The sequence below is a fragment of the Apus apus genome, chromosome Z (assembly GCF_020740795.1).
Source record: "Apus apus isolate bApuApu2 chromosome Z, bApuApu2.pri.cur, whole genome shotgun sequence".
Lineage (NCBI taxonomy): Eukaryota > Metazoa > Chordata > Aves > Apodiformes > Apodidae > Apus > Apus apus.
Genome location: NC_067312.1, coordinates 73,835,306 through 73,847,468, shown reverse-complemented (window position 1 = coordinate 73,847,468; position 12,163 = coordinate 73,835,306). Strand labels below are relative to the sequence as shown.

Sequence of the window (12,163 nt, the reverse complement as noted above, 5' to 3'; positions counted from 1 at the left end):
TACTGCCCTAACTCTGAGAATAACAAGAATTGCAGCCACTTTGCCATCACTGTAACACCAGTGACCAAAACTACGTGTAAAGTACAGGTGCTACTAATGGGGGATGAAAGAAGAGAAGTAAACTTAATTCTCTGTCCTGTGCTGAATAAACTTACACCCTACTGGGACCCTTAAATTCTTAAAACATGGAAGTGACCATTTAAGATTCATTTGTAACATTCATTTGTAACATAGTTCAAATCATAGTTTTTTATGAGTAAATAATATTTTTTTTAATAATTCCTCTTGACTGACTAACTACTGGTGAACAAAAATAACTTTTCTGGATGTTTTTAAGAAGTAACATTGCAGGGAATAATCATGCAGTCTGTACTTGGACAGAATTCCTTCTAAAGTCAATGGCACTTGTGCCTAAATGCAGAATGTGGAAACATGCCCAAGAAGAGCATTCTATGATCAGAAAGTATTTATCTTTATATTCTGCCATTAGTCCAAATACAAAGTCTGGCACTGCATTTCGTGACACGTGCTGCTCTGCTAGTTCTGTCTAGAAACAAGCTCTTTTCTGTGTAAAATATTTTTGATCTTTCAAGTCAATACAACAAACAATATGAGGGAAAAAAAAATTATCTGATAACTTATTAAATTGAAAATGCTGCAAATTTACAAATTCTGCCCTTTAAAACTTGTGTATCTACTGGTTTTATTTTCATCATACATAACAAGTTATATCTGTAATGTTTAAAAATGTTCTATTCCAGCAAAAATATGGCTTTTAACCAAATAAAAATGTAAAGCCAACTTGCTCTAAAATCCATCTGTTTTTAATTTTCTTATAATCTATAATCAGGAAATCCATTCATACATGACATATAATTTTTGTGCTTTCAAGTGGATAGCAGAATGCAGTGTTCTGCATACAGTCACATCTAAATTGATAATGGTCCAGGCAGAGTGTAATTTTAAAGTATAGGAAGAAGGAAGGTTTAATTTGTATATTAGAAGTCTTATACATTTTTTTGCCTCTGAATGTAAATGAGACCATTCTCTTTGGTGAATTTATCTGAAGGTGGGACAGCTGCCTCAGAGCAGGCCACTGCTTTCTGGGTAAAGAGGATATGGTTTAAAGACCTGGTTTAAATGCAGACTCTTCTTAACTGTAAACCACATGCATGCATTCAGCATTGATTTTCAAATGATGGGTTTCTGTATCATTGGTTTAAGGTCCACAGTCTTACATTCCTGAATCCACATTATACCGAAAGAATAACAATTTGGTGACTGGAAAGAGGAATGGTTATTATATGGCTCCAAAATGCTAACTGGCATCGTATGCCATGTACAGCAGAAATCTACTGGTAAAGAGAAGATTGCAGTAGGGCTTAAAAATAATTTGGTGTTCTAAAAATATAAATGTAAGAAATGTTATCACTGTCCAAATATGTTGCATCAGTAGGTAAATAGTATAAAGGTCAGATAAAAGGTTTTGAAGAGTGAGGCAGTATACAGATGCATTCTTTCTCTTAATTGCTAATAGTAAATTGTATTACATAGATCTTATGCAGAAAATGGGATCTCTTTCTTTTAAGGGTTTCTATTCTGCAAAAATCACAGCTGTAAGAAAAAAATACAGATTACAGTGCATACTGTTTTGTTAAATATCTTAGGCGCCATACTGTAGAACTAAAATCAAATACACTGCATCTTCAAACAGCTTAATTTTCACTCTCTGAGATGAGAAGTTGTCATACAACAGACTTCACGTGGCAGTTTTACTTCCTCTTGGTAAAATAGCTCCCATATGAAGCCAGCACCAAAGAAACTCTACTTTTGCTTCAATTTCTTCAGGTGGTATCTTCTCCACATCATTAGTTTTTCCATATTCAGTTTGTAAAAGACCAAGGGACTGCAGTTTCTAAAAGAAAATACTGTGTATTCAAAATACCACTTCTAATTTCACTGCCTCTAGTAACACATAGCATTGACTAGTGCATAATATGAGCAAAACCATGATGAGAGCAATTATTAGTTTAAAACAAAAAAAAAGCCTACTGACACAAAACGGAAAATTCTTGACAGCATTCTGCTATTTTAGTTTGATAAGTGTAAAATACACTTTTTTTTCATTAGCTTGTGTTATCTCATTACATCAGATATTATTAAGGAAATAAACAACAAGATTAACTATGAAAAGTATTTTAACACAAAATCTCTGGAGTGATCTGAGTACTTCTAAGTTTTCATCTTTATTAATTTTTGCAAAGGCCTGGAAGATCATGGTAATAAAAAGCATGAGGCCAGACCAGGGACTAAAGGTACCTCACAAACATGAAAGTTGAGCATTTTGTGATACTTACCCAGTGTCCTAAGCCTGGTCTTCACAATTCAGAGTCTTCCAAAGCCTGTTTTGTTGGGGTTTTTTATCTAATAGCCTTTAGCAGATTTGGGGGGGGGGGGGGGGGGTTTGGTTGGTTGGTTGGTTTTTTTCCTTTGGATTTTCTCATCTGATTAATACAATTATCATGTGGATTAAAACATTACTTGATTTTGGTCAAGCTTGGCCTAATTTCATGATCCTAACCAGAAAGCAGATTTACTTTCACATACTGTTATTTTTGTGCCCACCTCGTAGACTTTATCAACTCAGTTCTATAATCCATTTATGCCCTGTAGGGCTGCAAGCCCCATTTCAGGTGTGGGAAAAAAAAATTGAGATACTGAGTTCTTCACTGACTTTTGGGACTACAAAGGAAATTCGAATGCCCAGGGCTTCTAGTTCATAAGTCTCTGCCACAGTCTCTAGCTCATCTTCTCACACTTTCTAGGTTACCACACTTTTCAGCTTGTGAGCTGTAAGAAGATGAGCACAGTCCCTCCTAGCATTTGTTTCCTTAGTATTTGTTTGTGAAGGTTTTCTCTTTCTGTACTAGTTTTCATGCTCTTCACTTTCTGTGACTGAGCAGTTTCTGCATCTCTCTTAAGCCAAGCAGGCAGAATTTCAAGGCTACACTAAAAGGTCACCTATTTCCCCAGATTTTGTGTGGATAAGAGGCAAAATAAGGCAGATGAAGTAGGAAGGTCTCATTTTAGTGGTCAGTAACCTTACAGATAATACAGTTGTCAGTGCTATGTGGTGAGAGAAGGAAACCCTTTTCTGAAAAAGGCAAATGAATCGTGTGCCTGTCAGACTTGTTCCTGGGGCCTGCAGAAAGGAGCAGAAAGATGAGGATGAAAGATACAGTGGTATTTTCCAAATAAGGTTATGCTCTTGCTCCCATTGACTTTAGTGTTGACAGAATCAGGTCCAAAAAGTGTGGTGAAAGAGCCAAAAAACACTTAAGTATCTTCTTAGTCCTCCCCCTGCCTTTTCTGGAAATTATAGCCTAGCTATACTCATCCTTTGTTTAAACACAAAACAAAATCATGACCTGCAAAGGGCTGAGTCAGGAAAGGCAAAATTCTCTGTAGTTGTCAGGAAAACACAGTATAGCTTTGACATTTTTTTAAGCCATAAAATTGTCTGACTATCCTCATGCTCTTGTAAGGCAAACATTAGATCTTGGGTGCTTTGAGTGCACAGCGTATTGCGCTATATACCATAGTACTCTAAACAGGGTCACATAATTAAATTACTTCAGCACATCACTGAGATGTCAGCTGCATTTTCAGACCAGTTGTTCAAAATATATCATGTGTTGTGTTTTCCTGTAAAGACATATTGCATGACACAGGTATTCACCTTGATTGTTGTTTTGTTTTTTTTATTTTATGTTTTTAGTGTTTGGTCTTAAGAAATACATTGGAGTTTATAACCCTCTCTCTCTTTTTTCTTTTTTTTTTTCCTCTTCTTTTTGTCATCTGAACAGGAAATGGATATGGCAACCCCCGCAACTCACCAGGTCTGCTGGTCTCACCTGGCAACTTGAACAAGAATATGCAAGCAAAATCTCCGCCTCCAATGAATTTGGGAATGAACAACCGTAAACCAGATCTCCGCGTGCTTATTCCACCTGGCAGCAAGAACACAATGCCATCAGTGGTAATGCATTTTCAAAGCTTTTTCTTTTTAAATCTCCTTCATATAAGAGATACTTAGGAATTTCAAGGCCTGCTCAAGCAACTAAAATCAGCAGAATGATATTCCACATTCTTGCTTGTATGGTCTTGGTGCCTAACCTTTAGGCTTGACATCGTGCTGAGGATGTAAGCAGAGCCTGTCTGATTGCTTTTATGAAGTCATATTTGCTTCCTCCCTTTTTTTTTTCCTATTGAGTTGCAAAATAGGAACTGCATCCTGCACAGTCTCAACTTCTGCACTCTCTTTCCTAGTAGCTGGAAGAACTTTTCCTGGATTTGTTACAAAGGCTGAATGTAACCCTGAGTTTTCCTAATCTACCGTGTTTTTCTTAAATATTTAGCCACACACAGTCTGAGCAGATGGCAGATTAACTGCAAATACATTAATTTGAACTCTATCACTCTGAGCTTCGAAGGCCAAATTTTGTAATGATGAGGTATTAAGTAGAGTAAGATAAAAAGGAGCATGAAACTTCTGTATGTCCTGCCAAAATTGACAACATTTAGGCAGCCTATTAAGCTAGAAGGCTGAATTTTGAAGGTGTCATGTGCATGTCTTGTAGTTCCCTTTTGAAAGTCAGTTAGTGGATGCACGTAAATCTTTCATGAGTGATTTAACATTAAAACTGAGCTTAATTTCTTGATGGTCAATTTAAGTGACACTGTAACCACATTTTTCCATTATGTAACAGACACTATTAAAACAACTTCCAAGGTGGCTACTTCAGCTTGACGCATAATAAATTAACTTTGAACACCAAAATAAACCTCCCATAAATGTGATGCTGCCTTCTGAGAGGATAAGTAACAGTCTCCTACAAGGCAATGCTGAAAGTCAACCAAGGCAGTGACAAGCTGCCTGCATCAAATTATTTATTCCAAGGTCCTTAAAACTGATACTTTCCAAGGGATTCTGTGAATGGTCAGGTCTCCTGAAATCAGGTATAGCAACACAGTCTGCAGCCACTGGGGCTGTTAAAGAAATAATGGATTCTTAGAGAAAGTCTTGTGCTGAAAACTGGATAGATTGTCCTCACCATTGAGACAAACATCCCATTAGAAGGACAAAGAAGAGATCTATGAAGTGTTATTTTTGCAAACTATGCTCAGAAAGTGTTTACTTTGCTGCCCCTAGCAGAAAACGCTATTCCCTAGGCTAGAAATCTGCATCCTGGTAAATATTTATATTCACTAATTTTTAATGCTCCTTTCCTATGCACTCAGTCTGAGGATGTTGATCTGCTTCTGGTAAGTGGTAGTGATGTTCATGTTAATAACAAGGAAAAGAAAATCAGTTATTTTGTATGATTGATGCTTGAATAGGTGAAGTGTTGGTTGAAATAAAGCAGAAAACTTTACCTTAACTATGTTGTGAACAAAAAGGTCATAGTAATTTTTTATATGGAAGGCCAGGTGCAGTTGTTGCACATACTCAAATTGTGCCTGCTAGAATAAAGTTTTCTTCTAACTTGAGCTGTTGAAGACTGTGCAGCCTCATGATATTTTTGTGGTAGCCCTCCGGTCGTTTTCTTCTGCCACCCACAGGATTAGAGTTTCTAGTGCAGTTTTTACAGTGCAACATTTAGTGCCCCGGAGTTAAAAACTGAGTAACTGCTGTGCTACCTAATGGTCTTGGAAGTTTGTTTTATTGCACAAAAACAAAGTAGTCAGAGCCCCATCTGCTGGTAATGAGTTCAGTGTTCAGCAATCATGAAGTGCCTTGCACTTCCAAAGAAGTAAGTCCAGCAGGGCTGGATTTGGGTTCTTTTTGGGGGTTGGGTGGTGTTTGGTTTTTTGTTTTGTTTTGTTTTGTTTTTTCCATTTGAGTGAAAGGGAAATAATGGGAATAGAGTTTACATATTTCATTAGTTTTTCACTGGATCTGTTTTCTTACCCACAATAAAAGCAATCTAACTTCTTACTAGCTCAGTTACCTAGGAGATACTGATGTAATGGGTTACTATGGTGACAACTGGTCTCTTGAAGGCTTGTAAATGATAGGGTTGGCAGAGTTCATAAAAGCCACATGTTAAATGATTAATTTCCATAAATTTGTATCAGCCTGTATTTCTCATGCACAAAACACACCCAGAAAGCTAATACACTCAACTGACTTAAAACTAGTCAATAATATGTTTATTTTACTTACTTTAAAAGAATCAGAGGATAAATAACTCCCAGTCTGCTCAGTCATTGGCTACTCCAGTGGTTTCCGTAGCAACTCCTACTCTACCAGGGCAAGGGATGGGAGGATACCCATCAGCCATCTCAACAACATATGGTACTGGTAAGTATGGGTGCAAAATATAAAGAGTGGGGGAAGGATTAAGAAGCTGACAAATGTCTATCTCAGCACTAATTAATTAGCTAATGTTCATTGGGAGAAACTGAAAAATTCATAGCTGATACATTTTTGCACTGCATTTACTTCTGTATCTGTCACTAAGTTGAGACATATCTATTTAAAAGTTAGCTACTTTGTTCAAATGAAAAACTGGTTTGATAGCTTTTTTTCCATTTATTTTATTTAAAAAAAATAAAAATAATAATTTTTTAAAAGTAACTTAAAAGACATTTCTTAGTAGTCTTAGCAACACAGGTAACTTCCTGTAGTTGAGTGCACCTTCTTAAAGTCATAAGGTAGTGGGAGCAAGCAGGGTCACTGGCTTTGAAACAGAGATCAGTAACTTTGTAGGCTGTCATATACTTATCTGGAAGAGACTCAAAATGAAGCCTCCAGGGATCCTTTGGTTCCCATTGCACATTGCTGCTGTGTAGGGCATGCTGGCATACAGATCCAGTGCTCCTATTGAAGACAGACTGTCTGCTGAGTTCTGCAGGAAAGACTGTAACCAAAATATTATGGTTTTTAAGTCTTTGACTATGTGAGAATGCATCTGTAGTTATGTGTATGTAGCTGTAGTATGGTGGATATAAAGGCTAAGAATGCTTTGGATCTTCCAGATCCACAAAAGCCCTGCTAAATTGCAGAATAATTATTAGTGCATTATTTGCTCCTGACTTAATGAGTTGAGGGAGGAGGAAGGTCTACTTTTTTTGCTGCAATTTAATGTGATTGGTGTAATTAAAATTAAAAGGCTTATAAAGTAACGTGAAAATTATGTTGCTAGTTATTGTTTAATTGCTTCCTCCTTAATCCTCTTTTAATTATTGTCTTTTCTGTTTTCACATCTAGAATATTCTCTGAGTAGTGCAGATATATCATCTCTCTCTGGGTTTAATACAGCCAGTGCTCTTCATCTTGGTTCTGTGACTGGCTGGCAACAGCAACACCTACATAACATGCCACCGTCTGCTCTCAGTCAATTGGGGTAAGCAGTGTTTTCTTTATTGTTCTACAATGACTTCCATCTCCCCAGTAATCCCAAATCTGAAATGTATCAAGAGAACCTATCAGCACATATTTCCTCTGTGTAAGAGCTCTTTTTCCCCAAACTGGAACTACGTATTCTGTGAAAAGTTTACTAGCTAAACTGAAATATTCTGTGTCCATGACATTTTCTCAGTAGCGTAGTAAAGTCTGCTGTTTATGTTTTACTCCTTTATTTCTCTAGATAGCATTTCATTTCACTACTAAACACCAAACTAAACACTCATATTGTACTGTTGCTGTATTTTGCCATTTATGCTTTTTATTTCCAGTTACTGTAGCACAAACATTTACAGCAAACTTCAATTTTTTTCTAAATATTTTAAATCAAGAGTGACATAAACAGTTTACCTGAGATTGAGTCTTAATTTTATATAATAATCACATACTCCCTTCTGCTTAAGCCTGACATTCCAGTTTTATCTCTCCAGAAATGTTTTCTGCAAGCAAATAACATAATTAGGCCTAAAACCTGTAAATCCACGAAACTTGAAGCAATTTTCCCGTGCTAAGGAGCATAGGTGTTCGTGCCCTCTAGTGGGTAATTGCAAGGCATTTGATCAAGACTGGCAAAGCACACTGCTAAATAATTATTTCAAACCGTGAAAATACACACAAGGAAGTCACCTAATGAAAAAAGCGACCTATTGGCTCACTGAAGTGAAGTTTAAGACTATGGTTTTCAAAAATCCTGGCATCTGCAGTTTCTGTTGAGTGAGGCCATAGGCATTCACCAGTACACCATGCACAGCCCAAAGTATGGATAGACATGTTTGAATTTTATAAGTTTTTATTATAAGAATTGAATACAGCTGAAGTGTATTTATGAGGACAAATTAAATTCTCATGCATTACTTGAAAGGTAACTTTTTTTTTTTTTTCATAAAGACATGCTGCACATCTGCATTATTTGATTTTTTTTTTTTTTTTTTTCAGGATGTTTGCCATAGTGTGAAACTAGTTAGTACTATAAATGTGGCTCAAACTTCAAAATTCTCCTTCTATTTTACCTGACCACATTTTGTAACTTTCTGTAATTTCTTTATCATATACGGGTAGATTTGGTTTTTAAAGGACAGCTATACAAGTGTTTCAGAGGAAACAAAATTGTTTAAACCTTGTTTCTATATAAATAAGCATATATAGATACTAACTACACAAAACCAGACAATTTAATTATTTTTTGTGCTAGAAAAAAACAGTCTTAATACCTTTGTCTTACACTTCTATTTTGTCTTTGAGTTTACACTGTTTCTGGGGCAACATTCAGGCTAACTGTAAAACTAAAGACATAAAGTCTCAAATAAATTGAAAACTCACATGTTAGGTATCAATAAGCTTACAATAAGCTGATTGTTTTCAGCGGTGTACCAAAGAATGTAGTAAAGCTATTTGGTTAACCAAAAAAGTAGAAATTAAATCCTAAACTAACTACATGCCTTTTCAGATATGTCACACATCATCTGTTTTTAATTCGTATCACAGAATGTCAAAGTGTAATGGCTGTGGCTGGTGGAATACATTCTGAGTTGCTACTTTTATTATTGTTCTTCCAGTTATTTGTAAATGAATTCAGCTATGAAAGCTGCTCCACTGGCAGTTCTGGAGAAGTCTTCTATCACTGCAGAAAATCATAAGCATTTCTCTATTTTATTTTAGTCACTGAGTTCTCCATGAAAAAGCACCTCTGCTAACTTGGATTATTTGAAAAACTTGAAGTTATACAGAACATATTCAGTACATGTCAAGCTAAGCTAGAATTTGCAGGAAGAGTAAAAAAATCACAGAAAATTATACTCATGCCCAGGTATTTGACAAAATACATCCAGAAAGGTTTTGACAACCCAGATCCCCGTGCTGAGTGAGGTCATATACTGCAAAGGTTTAGCAACTGTGAGATGCTGGTCGATAACAGTAGGCTGAAAAGATCTGTGAGAAAACAGTTACTGGAACAGACATATTAGTTCTCCAGCAGGTTTTTAATTCACTGAACCCTAAATGTGAAAAACAGCTCTGCTTCCTCAGTGCATGGCAGAAGAATTTGGTTACTAATAGACTAGAATACGGTTAGACATTATTAGCTCACTCAAGATAAATCCCCAGCAATTTCAGCAGCACTATCAGAACCATTTTTAAGACAAATTCTATTGAAAAGCAATCCCTTTAAAAACTTTGGGATTTTGTCTGAGTACTGTTGCAGTGTCTCTTACAGAGAGGGTTACTAGTTATTTAACATGGACCAAAGAGTTTACCAGAAGTTAATTGCTGCTAACCAGAGGGGAAGTCCATTCCAAACTTTTAAATAAACGATCTAAATATTTTTGGGCACAAGTCCATTCTATGGAAAATATTATCCTTCATCCATATTTCCCAGTCTAAGACAGTATATAATCTTCCTTAAGTATCATCCACAGGTGAAATTTTAGCTCTTCTAAAATACAAATGCAAACATAGAAACAGCATTTCATTGTTTATGTAAAATAAGTTCCTCCAAATTTCTACTCACTTGAAAAAAATAAATAAATTGGCTGAATTAATGAATATTGTTGACTTGTTTTGTGACTCTTACACAGCAAGGTTACTACTTAGCAACAATTAGTTTTGATTGGGTAATATTCACAGCTAGATATGGGCAAATATTCTCCACTGAAACATTTTTACTGAAAAATTTAGATGCATAGATATCATGTTTTGTGAATTTGTATCAGTTCTGCCAACCTCCTTGTTTTGAATGAAAGCCCTATATATTCAGGGTGGAGCCTTTTTTCTTATACCATTATTGTAAATAAGATGTGCCAGTAATTCAATTTCATATTATTCTTCATTTAGAAATTTATTTTTAAAGAGTAGACATTAACTTATGAGAAATAATCAAAATATCTTGACACAGAAATTCTTACTCTGCTTTTACATTGATCAAAAGCATGAAAAAACCTTTATTTTTACCTGAAAGAAAAACAGAGGAGAGGGAGGAAGGCTGCTTTGCTAGCAAGTCAGAAATACCCTCTGTTCTCCTAGCTACAGACGAGCACATAACTAAAGGTACATAACAAAATTTTGCAGTGACTGTTCAATGTTTCCTTATTTCTATTTATGGTGGGAAATTGTATGATGTGAGGAAGTAAACTGATTTAGAGAAGTAAGTCTGGGTATAAAGAAAAGGTATGTGAGGCTCTTCCTTCCTTCTATAGAACACTTTGTTCCCTCTGTACAAACCTGTTTGGTGCATGTTCATGTCCTCACTCACCACCTGCTCAGACCTGCATCTCTACCTGTGCATGCTGAGCTTCCAAACCAGCTGAAGTTTTGAATAGATGGAGACAAACACAGAGCTGATCTCGCTGGCATCAGCAAGGACCAAGCCCAGTTGTAAGCACCTTGTGTCCTGACTTGCTTCCCACCCCTTGCACAGGAGAGCTGTGTAGTTGCTCTGTGTTCAACCCAGATGGGAATCAGCATTTCTCCCCTGTGGCTGTTTTATTCTAAACAAGCATCACATTTTCACCATGCTGGTCTCAACAGGAACTGCTGTGTAAAAGTAAAACATTAATTTTCTTCATTGTCCGTATAAACCAAAATGTTTTCATGCGATATATGGGGGGGAGGGAAAAAAAAAAAAAGTGATTAAATCAACGTGAGTGGACTGCATGGCACTTGTTGAGTGCCTACAATTATAAACAATTCTTTGAAGTAATTTGCTTTATTTTCTCTGTGGATTTTCTATATTACAAACCTGTTTGTTTTCCAGTGAACTTAGCGTAGGTTTCAGGTGATGAAAATGAGACATGCCTGGACCAGAACAGCCTATATGAAGTGACAGTATGAAATATACATTGATACATATAGACACAAGCAGCTGTTTCTCCACTCACTCACATGAATACACAAAAAGAAAGAATTTTGCAGCAGACAGAATTCTCATTTTTTACTATACAGTTTCTTTTCTGAATAGAGATCAATCCTCTGTTTAGAATACAAGTCTAAGGACTGCACCGAAGTATGTATTGTTTCATCACTCACATCTATGTGCAACTGCAGGTTTCCCTTGTAATTAAACCATTTTAGCTGAGATGAGATTCTCACTAAAATGTTCCAGAAAATTTTAATGAAATGAAGTAAATTATAGTCATAAAAAAAACCAGATATTAAAATTCAGAAATAGTTGTAGCTGAAAAAGACTACACTAGAAAGAAAAAATATATATATATTTATTACTGCTTTAATATATTGATGTTGTTTTAAACCTCAAAAATTTGGTCTTGACCTGCCAGAATTACTTCTTAACTTTTTTTTTTTTTCATTTTACAAAAAATGTCCAAAATGTAGATCAACCTGTAGAATTTTTTTGACTGTCCCAAATTTGTATGCCAGGTGTTTGTATAAGCCTGCACAAGGAACCTAAAGAAAGGTCTATAGAGATGCATTCTCATGTTCACTTCTGAAATACTATTAAATACTATTTGCTGATGTTACTAAACTGACAGTCAGTTTTCCCATGTGAAGTCCTAGTGTCTCCTAAGCAACTTAAAAATAAAGTCACTGGAAATGAAAAGCAAAAAAAAAAGCAAAAAAAATAAAAGAAACAATAAAAACCAAACACCAACCTTGCATGCATTTTTTTATTCTTGTTGGATTCTTTGCAACAAGTTTTTAGGAAAAGAGTGGAATATTTAACTAAATTGAAATGACAAAGTC

The 12,163-nt window shown here is 35.8% G+C and overlaps 1 protein-coding gene across 11 annotated transcripts in view; it reads left to right on the top strand.

Moving 5' to 3' along the window:
• Positions 1–12,163, top strand: part of MEF2C (myocyte enhancer factor 2C) — a 141,123-nt gene that overhangs the window by 122,347 nt on the left and 6,613 nt on the right. For 6 of the 11 annotated variants that reach the window (XM_051642562.1, XM_051642559.1, XM_051642560.1 and 3 more), the window contains 3 exons: positions 3,867–4,039; positions 6,235–6,364; positions 7,274–7,409. In XM_051642562.1, the coding sequence (XP_051498522.1) occupies positions 3,867–4,039; positions 6,235–6,364; positions 7,274–7,409 (439 nt within the window). Of the gene's footprint in view, positions 1–3,866; positions 4,040–5,301; positions 5,326–6,234; positions 6,365–7,273; positions 7,410–12,163 lie in introns of all 11 variants that reach the window. The other 5 variants (XM_051642563.1, XM_051642554.1, XM_051642552.1 and 2 more) reach the window with 1 other exon arrangement.